This window comes from Dendropsophus ebraccatus, chromosome 7 (assembly GCF_027789765.1).
Source record: "Dendropsophus ebraccatus isolate aDenEbr1 chromosome 7, aDenEbr1.pat, whole genome shotgun sequence".
Taxonomy (NCBI): domain Eukaryota; kingdom Metazoa; phylum Chordata; class Amphibia; order Anura; family Hylidae; genus Dendropsophus; species Dendropsophus ebraccatus.
In genome coordinates this window covers 36,644,184-36,667,941 of record NC_091460.1, presented here as the reverse complement: position 1 = coordinate 36,667,941, position 23,758 = coordinate 36,644,184, and the positions used below count along the sequence as shown (strand labels likewise).

Below are 23,758 nucleotides of genomic sequence, written 5' to 3'. Positions count from 1 at the left end.
TATATAGATTTGTAATTTACTTCTATTTAAAAATCTTTCTGTACTTTTCAGCTGCTGTATGTCCTGCGGGAAGTGGTGTATTCCTTCCAGTCTGACACAGTGCTCTCTGCTGCCACCTCTGCCCGAGACAGGAACTGTCCAGAGCAGGGGAGGTTTTCTATGGGGATTTGCTGCTGCTCAGGACAGTACCTGACATGGACAGAGGTGGCAGCAGAGAGCACTGTGTCAGACTGGAAAGAATACACCACTTCCTGCAGGACAAACAGCAGCTGATAAATTAGAACATGAAAGCTCTGAGGAGTGATAAAGGGGCTAGACCCATTTATATTAGTGCTGGTCCCAGGTCATGGACTTCTCACGGGTATTTATGACATATAAAAAAAGATAGGTATTGTGGGCTTTCCAGTCATAGGCAGTGGTCAGCACCTTTATAACAGAAGCTCCTCTTATGTCTGAGATGATAAATTGCTTCATATGAATCTAATGATCTTCTCTTTTTTACAGGTCATCGCACAACGAGCTAGAAAAGCACAGGTAAGATGGACACTCCTGTCACATGCAGATTCTCCCCCATGTTACATACAGAGCTGCATCATTGTTATCTCTTAGATGTCTATTGTTTGAATAACACCATACTCTAAGGCTCTAAGCTAAATCTGTCCGCATTTGAGGACCCACAGATGCGGACCCATTCATGTCTATGGCCCCATACACACATCTGCACGTGTTACGCACATCTGCATGTGTGCCGCAAAAAATACTGATGAGCCATAATACAGCTCGCATTTGTGGCATGGATCTCCTATTTTGAATGCAGGGGTCCATGCCCTCTCACACAGGCTGTGGATGTACATCTGTAATCCCAACCCTAGCCTCAGGTCAACGAATGTATGAATGAGGCCTTACCTAGTTTTTTCCTACTACCATGGTGCACTGCCATAACACCACTTCATTAGGCTCTTTGCCTAGGGCTACTATTACAAGGGCCGATTGTGGCCTAATCAATATTGTAAACAAGCGCTGATCTGCTAGATTGGCCTGATTATCAGTTAGCAAAGGCTGCACGGACATCGTTAGCGATGTCCGTGAAGCCTTTGCCCAAACAATTTCTACATTAGGCTGGGTTCAGAATATATTTTTGCAAAAAATGGATGAAATTGTGTGCATCCATTTTGATCCGTTTTCCCATTGACTTCCATTATAAAAAAACAGGTTTTTTTTAATGAACACAAAAATGAAGCCGACTACATTTTTGTGTACGTTAAAAAAAAGGATTCGTTTTTTTTTGTTTTTTTTTTTTATAATTCATCCGTTTTTTTCATCTGTTTTTTGAACAAAACGGATTGCAAAAAACGTGTACAGGTGAAGTATTAATTGTTTGTAGAATCGTCAGGTGCCGGCCTTGTATCGCTATTACACATAGCGATGTGCAGTCGGTGGCCAATGATTTTAGGTCTGCACTTAAAGGGGTAGTGCGGCGCTAAGAAATTATTCACAAAATAACACACATTACAAAGTTATACAACTTTGTAATGTATGTGAATGGCCCCCTTCCCCGTGTTCCCCCACCCCCGCTCGTGGACCCGGATATGTGGTGCATTATACATACCTGATTCGTGTCGACCCCCGTCCGCCGTCTTTTGACAGTGATGTAATCTTCGGGAGGCCGGCCGACCCGCTCCTGCCGGCCCTCATGCCGGCCCCCCTCTGCCACGTCATAACTATGCTCAGCCGCGATTGGCTGAGCACAGTTATGCTTAGCCAATCGTGGCTGAGCAGCTGATGATGCGGCACACGTTATCAGCCGCTCAGCCGCGATTGGCTGAGCAAAGTTATGCTCAGCCAATCGCGGCTGAGCACAGTTATGATGTGGCAGAGGGGGGCCGGCATGAGGGCCGGCAGGAGCTGGTTGACAGGCCTCCCAAAGATTACATCACTGTCAGAAGACTGCGGACGGGGGTCGACACGTATCAGGCATGTATAATGCACTACACTTCCGGGTCCACGGGCGGGGGTGGGGGAACAAGGGGAAGGGGGCCATTCACATACATAACATACATTACAAAGTTGTATAACTTTGTAATGTGTGTTATTTTGTGAATAATTTCTTAGCGCCGCACTACCCCTTTAAAGAAACAATCAGGTGATGATCTTTTCATTGGCTGATCGTTATCTCTATTACACGTAGCAATTATCGGCCAAATTGATTATCAAAACAATTAAATTTTACAAATAAAAAAAAAGTAAAACCGATATAGTAAATAAAATCTAAAATTGTATAAAAATGTATATAAATCTGGCACATTATTCCTTAATAAAGAGTGACACATGTATATAGATGTAGTAAATGTTTTGGATGTGTGTCCAGTAAGTCTGCAGTGAGCTTCAGGGAAGTTTCCCTCCTGTTTTCCGGTTTACTCTGCAGTCCCCGTCTATGAGATGTAGAGGATTGTGGAGCGTCAGTATCCGTCAGGCAGGAGGGCAGTGTTATGTGTTGTCTCAGTGTAGTGTAGCAGTGTATCTAGGACTCCGCACTGCTCCCTCCCAGCCTTTCCTGCTTCCAGATCTATTTTAAGTGCTCTCTGCCGTGCTATGTGTGACTCATTTGCCCTTTACGGGACACACTGGAGTTTGCGGTTGGCGTGTTTTAAGGAAAGAGAAAGAGGCTCATTGACTGGGCTCAGCCTATAGCACAAAACGAGTGACATCCCCAGTGAATGTCAATGGCAGCAGGTTCACCATGAGGACCATGTAAAGCTATGGAACTCTAATATGCTCTTCATTTTAGTAAGGACTTTAGTTTTATGCAATTCTGTACGGAAAATCTGCAGTACATCCACCACCTGAGACTACCGTAAAATGGCTGTACTGTATCTCAAAATCTTTCTGAAGATCTGGTCTGAATACAGGTGTGTAAAGATAAGACTGCCTAGTGGGAATCAGAGACTTCCAAGATAAGTTCAAATTTTTTTTTAAAGGGGAACTCCGTTATGAGAAAAAAGTATTTATGTTTAATCTGATTTTATTGACAACCACACAGCATACAATAAGTACAAAACCAGCAAACATTAGTACTTGGCGACCTGCAAGTCGCATGGTGTCATTCATTTTATATATATAAGAGGAACAGGAAAAAGCTCAACATAATGTTAACATTTCTAAACATAAGCTCCACCACCGCGGTAGAGCCGCTGAAACTGGCTATTAATTTCAATAAAAGTAATGCAATAATCAGGAAGGAAGAGAGGAGGAAGGAAAAGAAAGAAAAGCAGAGATCAGGAAAGAGGCGAGGGGACAGACGGAGGGCAGCCGCCCAGACCCTGTGCAGCCACTAGGATAGAACCACCACGTCAGGAAATTCTCACCGCTAATGAACAAGGGCGGGAAAGGCCTCAGAGTCCATGAACAGACGCCATGGAAACCATACTTTATCAAATTTGTCAGACTGCTCATGAGCCTCCGCTATCAACTCTTCCATTCTACCCAATTCCCGAAGCTCACTCAGCCACTCTGCTATTGAGGGTATGACGGGTGTTTTCCAATGCCGGGGGATGACCATTCTGGCCGCAGTTAGAAAATGTCTCAAAATGCCTTTTTTAACTGTAGCGAGAGAACCTGGGATCTGCGAGAGCAGGGTCAACTGAGGAGAGTTGACGATAGTCTTTCCAGAATACGCGTTATAAATGATAATAATCTTGTCCCAAAATTCTCGGATGCCGGGGCAGGCCCACCAAATATGCAGCATGTCACCAGCCTCCGTAAGACATCGCCAGCACCTGTCGGACACCTCAGGGAACATTGTGTGCAAGGCGACTGGGCAGTAATACCACCGCGAAAGGATTTTGTAATTCTTCTCCTTGGCCTTAGCGGCCATGGAAATGCCGTGAGTAAGTTCACAGGTTTTCTGGAGAGACTGACCGTCCCAGGGAACCCCCAAATCGCGTTCCCATTTATCAAAAAAAGAAGCTCTGTCAGGGTGAGCAATATTAACCAAAATCTGATACAGCACGGATATGCAGTGCGAGGTAGCAGAAGAGGAAACCGCCAGGTTATCAAAATCAGAGAGCATGGGGGTATATGAACCCCTGGGAAAAAGAGCCCGGACGAATGAGGTTAATTGCCCATATTCCAGCCAAGACAGCCGACGCATCGGGGACTGAGCCTGCAGGGTCACCAGAGAGGAGACGGCATTACCAGTCATACAGTCCCGGATTCTAGGGCAAGCGGACCTTTCCCACAGAAGGAATCCTTGCGTCTGCAGGCCCGGCTGGAACGATGGGTTTTGTAGTATCGGAGAAAGCGGTCCCGGGACCGCAGACAATCCGTGCCTCACCACCCACTTATCCCAGACACACAACACATGCGGGGCAAAAAATGGAAGGCATGACAGGGACTGACGATCCCCTGAAGTGATCCATGGCAAAAGAGAGGGCGCAATCGGGCAGATCGAGAAGTCCAGATCTACCCATCTCTTAGAGCCCCTGCCGTGTACCCAATCCAGGACTCCGCGCAAGACTGCCGCCTCGTGATAGAGACGTGGATCAGGCAATCCCATGCCACCCATAGACCGAGACTGAGTTAGAGTGGCGTATGCAATCCTTGGTTTGTTATTCCCCCAGATGAATTTGGAAACAGCCCTGCGCAGAGTCCTAAAGAAGGCGACCGGGACCACGATAGGAACAGTCTGGAAAATATATAGTAGCTTGGGAAGAATATCCATCTTTACAATGGCCATCCTTCCAAACCACGAGGTCGGCCTCAGGAAGTAGGATGACATATCTGAAAGGACCCTGTTCAGCACTGGTGTATAGTTCAGATCGAAAAGGGAGCTAAGGACCGGCGGGAGCTTGATTCCCAAGTAGACAATAAAATCTGTGTGCCACTGGAAAGGGAAGGAAGCTCTGACCGTATCAAACACAGCTCGAGGAATGGAAATATTAAGCCCCTCAGTTTTACTCAAGTTCACCTTAAAATTACTGAGGTCGCCAAATTTCTGGAACTCCTGTAAAATAGAGGGGAGTGATGTAGTGGGGGATGAGATATAAAGCAGGAGATCGTCTGCATATAAGGCAAGCTTGTGGTGGTCCTGACCAATCACAACACCCCGGATCGTAGGGTTATTCCTGAGGGCTACCGCCAAATGTTCCATTGATAAAATGTAAAGCATGGGAGACAAGGGACAACCTTGACGTGTACCGTTGTGAATTTTAAAAGAGCTAGATAGTAAACCATTAGCTCGTACTCGAGCCGAGGGAGTAGAGTACAACGCCATTATTCTGTCCACTAAAAGCGGGCCAAGACCCACTCCTCTCAGGACCAGCCGCAGGAATCCCCAATGTACCCTATCAAAAGCCTTCTCTGCATCGATAGAAAGTAGGCACAAAGGGGACCCCGTACGGTCAGCCCAAGACATCAAAGTGAGGGTCCTTAGCGTGTTGTCCCTTGCCTCCCTGCCCTGAACAAACCCCACCTGGTCGGTATGGATGATTTGGGGGACGTAAAGACTCAAGCGATTGGCTAGCATCTTGGAGTAAAGTTTGAGGTCACAATTAATGAGTGAAATGGGACGGTAATTTTTACAATATTTAGGATCCCGGCCCGGCTTGGGCAGGACCACCACATGAGCCTCCAACGACTGGCGGGGAAAGGGGCATGTTGCTGAAATACTATTGAAGCACCTAGTCATAAGTGGCATTAACAGATCTTTAAATGTTTTAAAGAAGCAAACGGTGAAGCCATCCGGTCCCGGACTTTTTCCACCCTTTGCATCCGTAATGGCACCTCCGAGCTCACCTTCAGAGAAAGGAGATTCCAAGTCTTCGACCGCCTCCGCAGACATACTAGGCAGCTTCGTGTCTGACAGGTACGCAGATATCCTAGCCTCCAAGTCCTTTTCCGGCATCTCTGAGTAGCGCCCTTTAATGTTATACAGAGATGAGAAATAGGAGCGAAAGAGATCAGATATCTCTCTGGGATTGTGTATGGCGGCACCGGTAGTGTCAAGGAGGCTTGGAATGTGGGTAACCTGTGTCCTTGGATGGATCAGTCTAGCCAACGTCCTACCACTCTTGTTGGCATGCTCATAAAGATAGCTGCGGTAGCGCTCCCGCTGGGAGGAAGAAGACTTGTTAAGGAGGTCCTTCAATTGTTCCCTAGCCAGCGTCAGTGCCGTCAGAGCTGCGTCGGTGGCATTCTGTTTATGCGCTCTAGATAGAGCCTCAACTTCACCTGCTAATTTAACAATTTTAGCTCCTTTGTCCTTTTTGATCCGAGCCCCCTGCTGAATCAAGGTTCCCCTAACCACACATTTCAAGGCCTCCCATTGCATTGGTAGGGCAGTTTCATCATCAGCGTGGTCATGAATGAAATCAGTTATTGTCTGAGTAACAGCCGCTCTACACACTACATCTCCGAGGAGCGATTCATTCAATCTCCACGACCATTCCCTAGACACCATCCCCGGCAAAGATAATGACAAGAAGATTGGAGAGTGATCGGACCATAAGGCAGTGCCTATCGAGGCCGTGGGACTGTATGTTAAGGCAAACTGGGCAATAAAAAACATATCCAGTCTGCCATAGGTACGATGTGCCTCTGAATAATGTGTGAAGTCCTTATCCTTAGGATGAAGGATGCGCCAGACATCCACCAAACTATGGAGGCCGAGAACCGACCTTGCAATCGCGTAATCAGAGCGTGGTACCGCTGTTTTGCCGGAAGAGGTGTCCAGGGAAGGGTCCATAACCAAGTTAAAATCACCTCCCAAGATCAACACGCCCTCTATAAATGTAGAGGCCGTCCGGAGTATAGCCCTCAGGGTACTGCCCTGACGGGAATTAGGGAGGTAAACGTTTCCAACAGTGTAAATCCGCGCTTGGATCTCTATTTTAATGAAAACATATCTCCCCCTAGGACACGCCAGAGAATCAAGCAATCTATGCGACAAGGTCTTATGCAGTGCTATGGAGACCCCTTTAGATTTGGCGTCTGGATTAGTACTATGTGTCCACACATTGTAATAGTTAAGCCGCATCAGAGGAGCATGAGCAGTCTGAAAGTGGGTCTCCTGTAGTAACAAAATATGTACCTTCTGTCTGTGCATGGAGTAGAGGATCTGAGACCTCTTCTGTGGTACATTCAATCCCCTGACATTAATGGAAGCCAGTTTAACGTCCGCCCCCGCCATGTCCCCACTACCCCCCACCCCAAGGGAAGAAGGAGAGTAGAAAGGTAGAGAAGGGAAAGGAGGGAATAGAAGAAAGAAGAAAGGAAAGAAACGACAAAGAGAGAATATGTCTAGTAAGAAAGATCAAGACTGAACCTGCAGCCAGAAAAAGAGGATTATCAAGAGAGACAACCCCCGTTTCCCGGTAGTTCTATACTACCAAGAAAGACCCAAATGGGTACAACAACGCTTCAAGCGTCTGTTTTAAAGAGGGACGGACTAACCAATGAAGGTCTGTAAGCCCGTGACAGAACACCAGAATGTAAACTAAATGTATACCACAATTGCATTCAACAACTATATGTAATATGCAAAATGAAGAAGAAACACCCCATAAACAAAGAACAGAGTAAGCTCACTGAGAGCCCCACCCCCCACCCCCCCGACCCGCACACATATAAACCAGCATAATTATATATTCATGTTACTATAACCATATAAGAGAAGGTAAAAAAAAAAAAAAAACCTGCAAACAAAGAGAAGCATGACGCAATAGTAGGAAACGTAAAAAGATACATCCTGCGTCAGTAAGGCACCTCAAGGGAACAAGACTCCCTAGCCACCACCCTCCAAAGCGTCCTCAGTCTCCGGAAGCCGCCATATCAACAGGGCGCGGAGGCCTGCTCGATGTCATCGGCGGGACCGGATCCCAATCTGGCAAAGACACCTGCGGCAGATCCAGTGCATCCAAGAAGACAGGTAAATCCTCAGGCGTGTGTAATTCAAGTCTTCTCCCGCCTCTGCGGACGACCAACTGAAACGGAAAACCCCAAGAATATGGAATTTCCCGCTCTCTTAGCAGCTCCAGCAGGGGTTTTAAAGCCCGTCGTTGTGTTAGAGTAGTTCTGGAGAGATCCTGAAGAAACATCAATTGGGCACCATCAAAATCAACGAAATCCATATTGCGCACTGCTCTCATAATTTCGTCTTTCACTCTGTAATGATGGAGCCTACATATGACGTCCCGAGGCCGGTTGACATTCGTAGAAACAGGACCCAGAGTACGGTGAGCCCTGTCAATTTCAAACTCTGCCCCTGGTGGCCGCTTGAGAATAGAGGCAAACAAGTCCTGGAGGGACGGGATAAGATCAGCCGCTCTAGTAGCTTCAGGAAGCCCTCTAATACGAATGTTATTCCGCCTACCGCGGTTCTCCATGTCCTCATGAAGCCTGTAAAGATGACGTATTTGCCTCTCCTGAGTAGCAAGGGTAGCCTGGACATCATCCACTGTGGTGGTCAAAGAAACCTGATCAGCAGCAATATCAGAAACCTTTTCCTCCAAGGCATGCACGTCAGACTTGAGAGAAGTAAGCTCTTGCTTATAAGAGGTTTCCAGACGTTCCACAAATTTTTCCATATCTGAGCGTGTGGGCAGTAGTTTCATATATTCTTTCCAGTCCCACTCTGTGCCATCCTGTACAGGGTTAACAGATGTAGCAGAGCTGGGATGGTGCATCTCGCTGCCCCTAGTGGAGGAGAAGGGAAGTGCAGCAGGGGACAAGGAAGACATAATGGCTGCCAGGAGAGAACCAGAAGCTGAAGCACAGTCCGAGTCCCTACAGGAGGCAGGATTTGTAGTCACCTCTGCAGACCTCTGTCCAGCACAGGAGGACACTGCCGATCCAAGACTGAGGCCAGGGATCCCTTCTGGACAAGGATGAGGCTTCAGGGATGCAGCTGCCTTGATGCAGGAGCCGGGAGACACTGCTACGGTCTCTCTTGCAGGGTAAGCGCTCCCCAGCACCGCACCTGTGTACTGCAGGCAGACGGGTACCACTTCTCTGAGGAGGGGGCCAGGAGTCTCTGTGTCCCCAGTGGCAAACGGCTGGCTCCGGTAAGCTGTGAGAGCAGCGTCTGAGGGCCGGCAGGTAAGCTGAGCTGTGACCTGTTCCTGTCCGCTGCCGGGGCCCAGGGGGGTCGGAGCGGGGGGGGTCGGGGCCGGGTCTCCTACCGCCGCTCCCTCCGTCACTATGTTGCACCTCTTACCGGTGTGGGCTGACTGTAGCTCCGGTGCGGGGAGAACCGCGGCGGCTGCTGCTGCGGCGGCGGCCGCGCGAGTCACTCTAGGGCCGGGGAGTGTGGAGGCTGCAGGCCTAGCAGGTAGGCCGCGACCGGCGGGAGCAAAGAAGCGGTCCAGGCTACCCCGGGTGGACCGGGGCTGAGCTGAAAATGTGCCTGCCTTGGTCCTCCTGCGGCCACCGACCATTTGGGGTGAAGTTCGCTCGTTTTAGGGTGCTATAGCAGGCTGTCTGGCGTCCTGTGGTGGGAGCTCACAGAAAGAACGTGCTCACTCCTCCATAGTCAGGCCACGCCCCGAGAAAAAAGTATTTAAATAAAACTATCCTCCAAGATATACAACTTACTAATATAGTGTTATCACTAACAGTACGGGCTTCAGTGTGGTTTTCCGTGCTTCACTGCTGACAGGAAATAAAAAGTAGAAGGACTACAACATTTTTATTGTCCGCAACTCCTCACTCTTTCGTGGAACGCATCATCCTCTGATGTCACAGGAGGCTTGGCTGGATCTTGTCTTCCATACCCGTGAGTGATATCACCAGCTCTGACCAGCCCCTTTAGCATACATTACTATCTTTCTGGGCCGACAAGAAGTAAAAGAAGCAGGTGCTGAAGTTTCAAGACACTATATTCACTGCAGGCAATAGTCTGCAGTGAAATGAGATGTTCTGCAAGAGCTTTGGTGGGGAACTGACAGGAGTGCTGGGGGAGGGAGTAGGTGGGGTGGGAGGACAATGATGGAAAGCTGTGTGGAAGCAATGCATTCTGGGAGTTGTAGTGCTGAGCAACTGCTCAATCAGGAAGTACAAGCACAAAATACAGAACTAAGAACTACAGAACCCCCAAACAAATGGGTTTTTAGTGGTTTGAGAACTGGGGCAGACAGGTAAAAAATGTTATATGCTTCTACAGCGTGTGTATTTTTTTCAACCTGATGTCGGAGTGCCCTGTTAAATTGTAGGGTCTGTTCACATGGGGCAGATTTGGCAGCAAATACATATATTTTTTACAAGCTGCAGTCAGAGGAATTTCTGCCACGTGTGTATTCAGCCTAAGAAGAGAAACAAAAAGAATGACAGGTTCACTCTCAGACACTCTCTGCAGCTAAGAATCCGAGTGATATATGACAGGTCACTCAGCACACGCAGGTCGTTTTACAAAGGAATCTGCATTTCTCCAGATGTTTTGTGTCTCTTACGTCACGTCTTTGCTATTTGATGACATTTAGAAGCCTCTTGAGCATAGTTACACGTTACATATAAGAGCACATGGTATAAGCCTAATATTCAGCTTACAATAATGCATATGGTATTGTTGTCTTGTTATTGGTATTATGAATACCAAGAGGGAATATAGTGAAGGATAGCTTTGTAGTCATATAATACATGCTTAAAAAAAATAAAAAAAACATAATCCATTAGCCAAGATCTCATTTGCAGCTTGTAGACTACTATAAAGCTTGCAGGTCCTAATATTGGATCATATAGCCATCCCCTGATATATTGTAGTATGTCATGTTTGACAGAACAGGAACCTTTAGCTATAGGCTATGTAGACCTTCATAAGTTTTTTTTTTTATTGCTGAAATGCATATAAAATGAAAAAGCAACCTTACAAAGTCTTCAATAAAAAAAATTCTTATAGTTTTGTGACTACAGCTTCTATACAGGCATATGCATCCCCATGGTAACAGACAACAAACAAACCCTGTGTAGTCTGATCCTGTAGGGCAGCGATGGGGAACCCTTTAGCTCTTCAGCTGTTGCACAACTACAGTTCCCATCATGCCTGGGCAGCCAATTAAAGTGACTCTGTACCCACAATCTGACCCCCCAAACCACTTGTACCTTCAAATAGTTGCTTTTAATCCAAGATCTGCCCTGGGGTCCGTTCGGCAGGGGATTCAGTTATTGTCATAAAACCAACTTTTAATCCTGCAGCGCTGTGTCTAAGGGCCAGGGCTTAAATTTGTATATGCATTAGGCTGGCACAACCTCTCTGTCCTTCCTCCCCACCCTACTCATCATTAGGAATGATCCAGGCAGATTACTTCCTATTCCCCACCTGTGTGTATAATGAACATGGGCTGGATTGTTAATACACCTGTGGAAAGCTCAAACAGCAGTAAATGTTCCTGGATCATTCCTAATGAGGAGGGTGGGGAAGAAGGACGGAGAGGTGGTGCCAGCCTAATGCATATACAAATGTAAGCCCCGGCCGTTAGACACAGTGCTGCAGGATTAAAAGTTTTTATGACAATAACTGCATCACCTGCCAAACGGACCCCAGGACAGATCTTGGATTAAAAGCAGCTATCCGAAGGTACAAGTGGTTTGGGGGGGACAGATTGTGGGTACAGAGTCGCTTTAAAGAGGTTGTCCTCTCGGAATAAGCCGAGTATGCCAGAAAAGCTATGTACTCGGCTCTTTCCGTTGGCTCCGTAGGAATGAATAGAGATGCGGGTCACGTACCGTACCCCTGGCTCTATTCATAACACAACTGGAGGGCTGGGTACGGAAATGGGGGGGGGTACAGAGGTCAAAGCCCCCCCCCCCCTCCTACTTTTCTCGTATCCTGTGGATATGGGAAAAGGTGATTTTTTTCCTGGAATATCCCTTTAAGATTTGACTGTCTAGGCATGAAGGGGATTGTAGTTTTGCAGTAGCTGGAGGGCTGAAGTTTCCCTGTCCCTTATGTAGGCAGACACCCTTCAATCTGTCTCCCAATTTCTAATAATATACTGAAAAAAATAAGAAAAATAAAGGGTAGTATGACTGCAAATCAGACTACACAGTTTCTGTCTGTAGTCTGTTACCATGGAGATGCATATGCTTGAATAGCAGTTGCAGACACGGCAAGGCAGGAAATGATAAATTCAGACTATTAGCAAAGTTGCCTATTGTTACTTTTTATTTGCAATGAAGCAATAAAAGATGGTTGTAAAAGTGTACCTAGCCTTTAATAAGTAGGATTAGCTGTTTTCATAAATGACTTGTATATTGGGCAATTACATTTACTGCAGTCTCCCTTTCCTTCCTGTTATTCTAATTGTGAGCAGGAGATTAAAGAATAGGGAAACAGCAAGGACGTCAAAAGCCAAGGTGTATAGATAAATGCTTTCTGATACTAGGCAATTGCTGTAACTATAACTCCTGAATACACAATGAATAGTCACCAAAGGAAGACATGCTCTGAAACCATCAATGTTTGTTCATATACTTAACCATAGGCATTATGGCAATATGGAGCATCATACTTAGCCTTACTAATACAGTGTGCTTTCTATTACATCTTTTCCATTATGTTTTTTTGTAGGCGAGCAAAACTAAGGCTATATTTGGAGCAGCTGAAGCAGCTTGTGCCGCTGGGACCCGACAGCAACAGACATACCACTCTAAGTCTCTTGAAAAGAGCAAAAATGCACATTAAGGTAAGTTACATTGGTTGGCCTGATCCCATTGCTGTCGATAGGGGATGGAATACCTGTTCTATCTATCTATTATCTATCTATCTTCTATCTATCTATTATCTATCTATTATCTATCTATCTATCTATCTATCTATCTATCTATCTATCTATCTATCTCCTATCTATCTATCTATCTATCTATCTATCTATCTATCTATCTATCTATATATCTATCTATCTACTTATCTTCTATTATCTATCTATCTATCTATCTTCTATCTATTATCTATCTTATAGCTATCTATTATCTATCTATCTGTCTCTCTATCTATCTATCGCTCTCTCTCTTATTTATCTAGATTTTTAGAATAATATGTATACAGTATACACATTTTAATCATTTATAGGGACTTGCTTACCTATACAGTATGTAGCTTTTTCTTTTTGGGACAGAAGAAACCCCAGGTTGCCTTATATCTGCTCATACATGACAGAACTCTTCCTATATTAGCTGGGAATGTCAGTGGATATTGCTTTATCAGGTGTAAAGTACTTACACATCCAGGCTTGTCTCTGTTCTTTTCATGTCAGAAATTAGAAGAACAGGACCGAAAAGCACTGAACGTTAAAGAGCAGCTTCAGAGAGAACATCGCTACCTCAAGCGCCGCCTAGAGCAGCTCTCCGTACACGGGATGGAGCGCATGCGCACTGATAGTATGGGCTCCATCATATCCACTGACTCTGAACAAGGTGAGGGCCACTTACAGTGGTCATGTGTCATATAACAATGTGCAGGTATTACTAAGACCTGCTGCAATCCAGAAATACAGCCGGCGGAGTCATTTGCACTGACTCCCCACCCAGTAAGGACACCTCATTTGTGGCAATTGTAGACATATATAATACCTGCTGGGTGTCGGATGGGTCTGGCAGCGTCTTTCAACCCGTGATGTCTGATTGGCTGGAGGAAAGAGGGGTAGCACAACCGCTTTAAATAATATCACTTTAGTAGATAAAATGGTGGTCGTACTGGTATCTCGAAAGAGACAATATGGCTACAACAGTGGCGTATAGTGGACTTTTGGATTGAACTATCCTTCTACTTGAATTAGTAGTTATGTGGCATAATACTCATTTCTCTATGATTTGGTCAAGATAAATTAAGATTAGTGAGTTTGAGATTTATGGGAAAGAACACTACCCAGTAATAGTAGTAATCCAATTATATTATTATGGCTAATCCCGAGATTCAGTAGGGACAGTGGGTCTCAGTGGACTCTGTCAGCAGGACAATGGGCTGTAAGTGGTTAAATTACAGCAAGTCCAAATCTCCAGCCGCGTAGATCCCCATTCTCACGTCTCATTCCCTTCTTGACGTTTAATACAGTGGATGGCTCTGGAGGAGAAGTAATTATTATAATCACATGGACCCAAAGCTACAATGTACAGTGTAATATTGGGCAGGTTAAGACGTAATTTTAGGTCATGGAGTCTGTTATCACTGCACAAGTGGGAAATTATAGGTAATGGCACTAATATCTCGGGTGATATAACTAGAATGTCTGGGTAGAAGCCGAACCAGTTCAGAAATGTTCATCTTGGAATAGTGGGATTGCTACCACTTTCATATATATAATATATACTGTTTGGTCTTAGTGGCGCAAGAGCCAGGTAGTGCACTCAAAATACAAGTTAATTTGAATTTTTTTTTTCACTGCAGTACCCCTTTAAGGATAAAGAATCATTCTGCTTTGTTTCTAGGGTTCTTGTTGTTTGGTAGGAATTCCGGAATGGGAATTAAAGAGATGATGACAAGAATAAAAGTTATCCCCTATTTAGGTTGATTGTCTCCCAAGTGAATAGAGCATCAGAGAGAATGCTAGACTGCTGCTCCATTCATTCATTCTCAAAGAGACTCTGTAATGTTCAGAAGTCCCATAGATAGTGAATGGAGCAGTGGCTAAGAACTCTGTCTGCTTGGAGAACACTTGACCACTGTTTTTCCTCTACTTTGTGGATAGGGGATAACTTTTATTCTTGGGATAACCCCTTTAATAGATCTAACCAAGCTGTATTTATCATGTCAGCAACATTTGGAGTTTGTGATAAGTTCATTATGATTAGGCATCCCAAAGTTAACACAGAGCTGCCAGAAGGGGAAGGAGACTGATTCTGTGTATACACAGAATCTGTGTATACACACACACAAACCACTGGTACCGTTTACTTAATAAAATGAAATGTCTCCCAGTCGAGTCTTTCAAAATGTATCAGGTGCCGTGGTTGGGGTGAAAAACGATCTTTTATTCTAAAGCCGTTGTGTCAAAGAGGCGTGGCCTAGAGTGTCAGTGTCCTAGGCCTCCGATGCCTCTCTTTTTTCCTCCCGTACCCCTTGTCTTTAGTTACAACCTTGGGCTGGATTTCTCCTATTCAGCCCTGCTTGAAATACTGCACATGGGTCAGAGTGACCTGCAGCGGGACAGGCACACTGATGCAGCAAAGCTTCTTGCAGTACTTTAAGCAGGACTGAATAGGAGAAATCCAGCCCAGGGGCGTAACTAAAGACAGGGGGGATGGAAGGAGGAAGGATAGGTGTCGCAGGCCTTGGGCACAGATGCTGTAGGCCACGCCTCTTTGACACCGCGGCTGCAGAATACAAGATCATTTTTCACTCCAACCACGCCACCAGGTGCATTTTGAAAGACATGTCCGGGAAGGATTTCAGATTCAAACAAACAATACAGATTTTCTTTAAGGCATCAGTGATGATTGTATTTTTACTTGTAAAGTCATGCAGTAACGCTCTCTGTTCTCCTTGTCTCTCCAGAAGTGGACATTGAAGGCATGGAGTTTGCACCAGGAGAAATGGACAGTATTGGAAGTGCCAGTGATATCGATGACCACTACAGTTTGCAAAGCAGCTCAAGCGATAGCGGCTACACACATTCCCTGAGACTTAACTCCAGTCTCTTATAGTGGCCAAATTACTGGACCAACTCAGGACCATCCAGCTGAAGGCACTTATGTTGAAAAAAAAACAAACAAAAAAATGATAAAACTTTATAAAAAACAAACAAAGGAAACAACTGAAAAAAAAAATTGTTACCTGCCACTCAGCCAGGACTCAGTCCAGCGTTAAGTCCTGCGGAGGAGCGTTCCTGCTGAGGTGTTCCCTTCTTCGCAACACACAGCACTGGAGACCACATCTAACTTCTGGTGGAATCCTATGTTGTCACCCGGTGGGGAGAATATTATGGTAGTAGCGTAAAAAAAAGTTTAAGCCCAGTTTTGCAGTCCTATCATTCCATTACTAAGTATTACATATACAGGAGAAAAAAAAAGCAGGTCAGATATTTTTGATTACCAGAGATCATATAGTTTTTCAGAATGAAGTAGTGTTTGTACATGCAGGTTAATCTTCATAGCTAGACATAACAAAATAAAGGTTTATGGCTTGTCTGGAGAGCAGGTAGTAAGACTTATCAGAGTCAGTATTTCAAGCACTTGGATTGGGAGAGCAGGAGGAGAGGAGCAAAAAAATTTCCTTTAACTTCTTACAATGTACAGGTTGTACTGTATACAAGGACGCATGGAAGAGTGACTTCATATTACGTACGTCGCATTCTATCTCTTCGCTGCTGACCAATCCGCTATTACATTGCAGTATATGGCGCTGCAGATTAGCCTGAGGCAGACAGAATTATATTGCATCATGTTCAGGGGAATGGTCTTTAGATATTAGGATTACTGCATTTAGATAATATGGAACTGACTATAACATCATGGTGTACAGGCCCCATAGCAAATATTCATATGGGACCCCCCATTATGGTGCTGGTATTGCCCCCACGTGCTTTTTCATGACTCACGGGCCAATTCCTTACCCTCTTCTTCTGATAATGCAGAGAGGGGGAGTCCTACATAGGTTCTCAATGACCAAGGGGGCAAGACCAAGGGCCGTATAGCAATCACAATGTCTACCTATATGCCGTGCGTGCCCTTGCTTAACTTTGAATTCTATATCACGCTAATAGTAAGATCTCTATATGAAGTCATGCTGTGGGGCCTCTGCACAGTCCACCAAAAAGGTGGAGATTTATCATTTGCAAATTTTTAGACCCTTTTTTTTTTTAACTTGCACTTTCTTATACCAATTTCAATGATAATTTTCAATGCATTTTTTTGTCCTGTGGCTTGTAAACCACCTAATGAGTGGAGTAGAATTGTGCAAAAATTTAGCAACCTAAAAAAAATTATAATATTTTTTTTTCAAATGAATGAGGATGAATAAGGGTGTGACATTTTTACTAAAAAAAATGTACACCTCATTGTTACCCCAGAAAACTGGCATGCAAACCATGATGAATCCCCCCGTTTGTCTTGTATGGCCCCCAAAGTACTATGGCTATACCCGTAACCCAATGACATCACAATTCCAGTATTATCTAATGCAGTATACAGTAGCGGGACCATCTATCAAAGTCTTCTATATTATGCACTCAGATCTACTTGTAACCCCCCCCCCCACCCGAGACTCCCCCCTAAACATGGTACTCGGTTTGATAACACAAAAGATGTTAGAATTTAATAACTAAAGAGAAAACTGCTTGTTTTGTGTGTAACCTTTCCGCTACCGATGCATTTTTACTGAAGGCATGGCTTACGGCTGCTGCGTATTACGTTGTGTTTCCTCAGCACACTAGGAACTATGTTTTGACGTCTAGAATGAAAAAACAAAAAGTAACAAAAAAAAAAGTAGGGGGAAAAAAAATCATGCTGTGAAACGGCACTGTTTATTTTGTATACTTTAAATATGTCTATATATCTATGAGAATTGTAGCAATACTATGAAGTTGTAGTCTAGTTTTATTTGTGTAACACAGCCTCATTTTCTCTTGTGAAGTCTGTTAGAGCAAGGCTAGGTGGGTAGAGGGGTAGCATGGCCGGTTAAAGCTGGGGCTACATGAGCGACAGTGTTAGCGCTACCAACTGCTTTGCAGACTTTGCCGGGTGGTGTATCCAGTGGCGGATGGGGAGACAGTGCCATCAGCAGTAAACATGACAAGCCACCACTCGGTTACATCAGGCAATGTCTGTCGTGTAGCCCTAGTCCTAGCGTATCATTACAGTGGAGAGGTAGCCATTTTGTGGGTACAACCAGTCAAACTAGTGACTATGCTGATCCAGAGCAAATGTTATGCTAACACTAGTTGATAATATTTTCTGGAACTGCAGAATAGCAGCTATTAGGTTCTGTTCACACCCGCCTTGTTATTTCTGCTTCACTTTTGTTGCAGAGAACCAAAAATGATAATGTGCCACATCCATCAGACACCAACTGTCTACTACTGACCCCACTGATAATGGGATCCATTGGGGTCCATCAAGATATCCGTCATTTTACTTATCTGCTAAGGTGTCTCCAATGCTGATATGAACAGAGACTTAAAGGGGTTTCTCAATTTATCTCAGAAAATTTTAAGTGTTTCTATCATTTAACATAGAGACATGTCATAGAGACTTGTAGAAAGATTTGATCAGTCGGGGACTGAACTTCCACTAATTGCTAGAATGAAATGGGAAAATCACTTCCAATCTCTCTGTAGGGGACATATTCTATAGTAGGGGTGTTAAACTTGCGGCCTTTCAGCCAAAGCTTAGGCTTTGAATTGTAGTTGTTAAACAGCTGGAGAGCCACTATGTTCTATGGTAAGTCTGTGAAGCAAGGAGCAGAGCACTTCTCTTGGCTTGTTCTAGCGATCAGTTTAGGAAACCTTGTACATATCTTTATGACATGTCAAAAGCTATGTTAAATTACGGTAAAGCTTTAATAATTCTACAATGGAGAGTTCTGGAACTTTCTAATATACTTTGCGTTCACTGTTTTCCTCTCATACTATTTTTTAACAATGGGTGGAGCATATCTTGAATGGGCGTATGAAACTATTCTTAAGTTCCCCCATAGTATATTAGAAATTTGCAAACTTTTCTTTATACCATGACCGATTTTTATAGATTAGATAAAACCTTTTAACATGGTGACGTTAAAGCAACTTGGTCTCGTAGCCAAGTTTGCAGGGACCACTCCCTAAAGAGTTGAGATTATTTGCGTCCGAAGACGCCAAGTATATTAGAATTTGAGAGTGTGGAAACACATAGCTGCAATTCTGCAAGTCATGGAACACCCCCTTTAAGAACTGGTTGTAGTGGCTACCTCTACCACTTGCTCATGGTGAGACGACCTTGTCAGAATGTCTATGTTCTGGGTGTCCAGAATATGTAGAAAAAGTTAGAGGTTGTAGTAAAAGAAGAAAAAGCTAATGACACTTTTCTGATGAGTGATTTTAGTAAGTGTAGTCTATATTTCCTGTAAAAGATTTTGTATTATATTTTCCTAAATGTTCTCATTATATGGGGGGGTATGGGAGGGTTGGAGGGGGGAAAGGAAAGAATCCAAACTAGAGTCTCAGGGACTCTTTTATTTTTTTTTTCATATTGTGCCTTGTTAATCAATTATATTTTTTTCCGCTATTTCTGAGATTATTTTTTTGGTTACAAGACTTTATTTTAATACATATATCGTGTCACGTCTATGTCCGGTGCTCTTTAGACAACCATTATAGGAAGATTTAATATACAGTGGAGAACAAATATACATAGAAGAGCCCCCTCCCCTTTAAAACCCCTATTGGGAAAAAAAGAAGTCAATTCTGTGGTCCCATTATTAGCGTAAACACTAATTCAATGGCATTTTAGCTTTGTGCTAATTTCTCTACCTGTATACTGTATAATTGTGGCATTTTATATCTGTGAATTTATTTTATTCATAGCCAAGAGGAAGCCATTTTTGTAAGATTTTTACTTTTAGAGTCCATTCTCTCATACAGCTTGACATCACTTTGTCTAGCTACCATTTGGCTTCCTGTGTCTGTGACCACCATCGGAGCACGTGTACTGTAGATACAAGTGTAGATACAGGCTATACAATACACTGCCTTACCGTATCGCACAGACTTGTTTTTGGGCCCTCCTTGTAGGAAATGGGAGGCATGAAATGAGAAAGGGTGGAAGTGCAGGAACAAGAAATAAGTTTTGTGCTGTGTACCGAGAAGGACACTTGGGAGGAATATTGTGTAGCACACGTACCACAGCTCAAATACCTTTGGGATGGGTCAGGTTTTGACAAAGGAGATGACAGCTTCTGCCCTGTGTAGGAAGCTGATGCACAATAGTGTAAAAGTGTAAGCAACGCCTTAAAGGAAATTGGTCATATTGAACGTTATTTAGTTAGCATGTTTTACAGCAGGAACAGGTAAGCGGATAACAATTTGGTAAAGATTTAGTAGAACTTGCAATTTACTGTCAATTAATGATAAGACCTGCCTACTGGACTCCTAAGCCCAGAATGAGTGCAAAAAGTTTAATTAATAGAGATGAGTGCAACTCAAGCATGTTTGAGTCCCATCATTTGGCATTTGATTAGCGGTGCTCATATTGACAGTCTTGCTTGTAATGTGCACTGATTAAGACTGCCCACTGGACTCCTAAGCCGAAAAGCAGAAATGAAACTGAAAAAATTACAAATTGTCCTGAATCCTTTCCCTCAAAACTCTATCTTAGTCTGCCCAGCTCCTCCTGCTCTATAGCATGCTGTATTCAGGTCGACACGTTCAGTGTGATGATATTCCTTGAATTATTATCTTCTGACATGTCAGAAGATACCACCTGGTCTATGAGCTAGAACCTTTACCAATCACAAGATTGAGGCACAACCTTTATAATCAATTAATCTATGTAATATGGTTATTAGTAGAGCACCAAGACCTCTTTCTCTGTTATCAATGAGGGTCCCAGCTCACAGACCACAGATGCCATCTTCTCATGTGAGGTGCTTCTGATCTGAGGTGCTCATATCCTTTAAGAATCTTTTATGACTATTAATTGGTTCCATTTTGTTGTCCGTCACTAAATATTGACCAATAGCTAGCCTGAAGGCTTCTGTGGTCAGTACTTTGGAGATTTAGGGGGACATTTACTAAGGTTGCGTACGCCAGATTCTTGCCTTCTTCCTAGCATACACCAGCCATAACCCCCGCTCACCTGATGGGCGGGTGGAAGGGAGCCGCAAGGGGTGTGGCTTTAAGACTGACATACCAGTACGCCAGTCTTGATAAATGGCCTCCTAAGTGTTGAACAAACAAGACTGACACAGTTGTGAAAAGGTCAGCATTAAGTTATCACACAGGTAGCCAGATTGTAAATTCTGGAATATCAAACTCGTAGCCCTCCAGCTTTTACAAAACTACAATTTCCATCATGCCTGGACAGCCAAAGCTTTGTCCAGGCATGATGGGAATTGTAGTTTTGAAAGGTTAGAAGGCTGCAAGGTTGACACCTGTGTTTTAGATTCTGAGTGTTATCATTGCCAAGTTTTTGGGTTGGTTAAGAAAATAAAACAGAAGGCAAAAACTATGAATTTCGGACATCCAGTAACGTATCAACCGCTCTCTCTGAACACAAGTTATTATAGAAATCTAAATTGTGGCAGCTTAAGATCCGTGAAGGGCATACACTGCATAGAAGGGAAAAGGTTCAGCCAATTGGAATTCTTTTATCTACAAACGTCTGATTGGTGGTAACGGAACCTTTTCCTGTATTCTGTTTTTTGGATGAATGTGCCCTATTTTTTTGCACTTACTTGGCTCGTGTCTTGCCAACGACAACATATATTGTGTACGTTTTATTTTCTTACACTCATGTGATTCAGGTTCAACCCTTTACTACAGAATACTAAGGGGTTGGGTGCAGTCACGACATGGCAGCTGACTATTCTCCTTGTGACTGCCCTGAAAAAGAGGGTAACCTCCTTGTGTTACCAATATTATTATTCTCCTAGGAATTTAGCAATATTTGCTTTTATCTGTAGCTCCTCTGTTACGTTATGTGTGCCTGTCACCTCATGGGGGCAGCCATATTGTGCGCAAAAATATATATTTATCCAACGCATAAGAGGTGTGTCCTATTTAAAGGAACACTCCACAGGCAAAACCGACGACGCACTGTCTTATGTCTAATGTAGGGTCTAATGTAGGGATTCAGAAAACACCAAAGAGAGAATCCCTGTATCATGGACAACTCTGAAATGAAATGTATTCATTTACCCAAAGTAATATGAGATTCCATGTAACTTGCTCCTATAATGGAAGCTAAGCTGATTGAATATGTATTAGGTGGGTTTGTTTGAGGTGTCGTGTGGTAAAACTTTTTCAACAAGAATTGTCAGTGTTGCCCATAGCAGTCCACCTAACATTTCGGTAACCATTTCATTGAAGCAAATGAGGAAACTTGACACTTACTCACTCTCAAAAAAAGTGGACCTCCGTTCTTGTGATCGGTGGCCTCCATTCTTGTGATCGGTGGAGGTCGCAGCAGTCAGACCCTACAGATCGTCTTTTTCCCCCCTATCCTGTCCATAGGGGATAACTTTCAAATGTGATGGAATTACACCCAAAACATGTCCGCCCTCTGTGTACTGTATATAGGAACATCTCTGCTTTGTTATCTTTAAGTACTGTTCATATATAAGAGTCAGAACCCAAACAATCGATAAGTAGATTCTGTCAGTACTTTATAACATCATTAGATGATCAAATAAAGTTTTTAAAGGGATAAATCAATCTGGGACACTTGTGACACATCCACTAGATATAGGGCCGTTGCACTTTAAGTCAAACAACAAGGGGTGCATTGGATGCCTGTGGCTTGCCGGCAGTTGTAAAATCATTAACTCCTAACTTGCTGGGAGTCGTAGTTCCATGACCGCTGGCAATCCACAGGTTGTAGACCACCAGTTGACAATAAGATGGGGGTATTTAGGGCCATAATGAAATGAGAAAATGTCTGTATTTTTATGTGGATCTGTAGCAGAACTGCAATGCCCAGCTGTCAGGGTATGCTGGGAGTTGTAGTTATGTAAAAGCTGGAGAGTCGCAGGCTGGTTTCCAGCTAGCTTATGAGTTCTTCCATATTGTTCCCTGTCCATCTTACCACCAGCGCACAATGGGCCTCATGTCCTTATAAGGGCAGAGAGATTTAACCAATCAGGTTAAAGCTTTATATTCCCCAATATAAGTTGCAAAATGAAAGCTGAAATCTGATTGGTTGCTATAGTCAACAAGGCCATCTGAGGAAGTGGCCATTGCTCATCTGTTTTTAACTATTTTCCTATAACAACCAATCAGATTACAGTTATCAATACAGAGAACAAAATGAGCTGTTCTCTGATTGGTCAATGCTAGTAAGAAGGGATAAAGCAGTTCCCTATAGAAACCAATCAGAATACAGTTTACATTTTCTAGTACAAGTTTTAGGCTGGGTTCACACTACGTATGTTTCAGTCAGTATTGTGGTCCTCATATTGCAACCAAAACCAGGAGTGGAGTGAAAACACAGAAAGGCTCTGTTCACACAATGTTGAAATTGAGTGGATGGCCGTCATTTAATGGCAAATATTTGCTGTTATTTTAAAACAACGGCTGTTGTATTGAAATAATGGCAGTTATTTACTGTTATATGGCGGCCATCCACTCAATTACAACATTGTGTGAACAGATCCTTTCTGTGTTTTTAATCCACTCCTGGTTTTGGTTGCAATATGAGGACCACAATACTGACTGAAATATACGTAGTGTGAACCCAGCCATAAAGTAAAAGCAAAACCCTGATTGGTTCATGAGCCTTTCTGTATAAGCACAAAGGATGATGAAGTTGCCCCTAGCAACCAGATTCCATCTTGGAATTTAACTGGTGGCTATGGGTGACCCTGCTACTGGTTGAGGCCCCAAGCAGCCATTTTGTGGGGGGAACTATTAATTCAGGGTATCAAAATGGCCGCTTCCAACCCAGACATACTTATAGGATTCAGTCTCCTGCGTTACCATCCTAACAACACATTCCAGTTATTGTTACTAATGTTTTAGCATTAATAAATGAATTACCATTGCTATGCAAGTTTCTTTTTCTCAAGCCTTTTAGAAGTCATATGGGTCGGGTTCACACAGGGCATCTTTTATCTTCTGTATTACGGCGCCAATTCCCTTCCGTT

The 23,758-nt window shown here is 43.8% G+C and overlaps 1 protein-coding gene across 1 annotated transcript in view; it reads left to right on the top strand.

Moving 5' to 3' along the window:
- The window catches only part of MXD4 (MAX dimerization protein 4), a 62,780-nt gene extending 39,706 nt beyond the window's left edge, over positions 1-23,074 (top strand). The window contains exons 3-6 of the mRNA XM_069977317.1: positions 505-534; positions 12,560-12,674; positions 13,245-13,404; positions 15,482-23,074. Of these exons, the coding sequence (XP_069833418.1) occupies positions 505-534; positions 12,560-12,674; positions 13,245-13,404; positions 15,482-15,630 (454 nt within the window). The 3' untranslated portion in view covers positions 15,631-23,074. The remainder of the gene's footprint in view (positions 1-504; positions 535-12,559; positions 12,675-13,244; positions 13,405-15,481) is intronic.
- Positions 23,075-23,758: the final 684 nt, after the last annotated feature.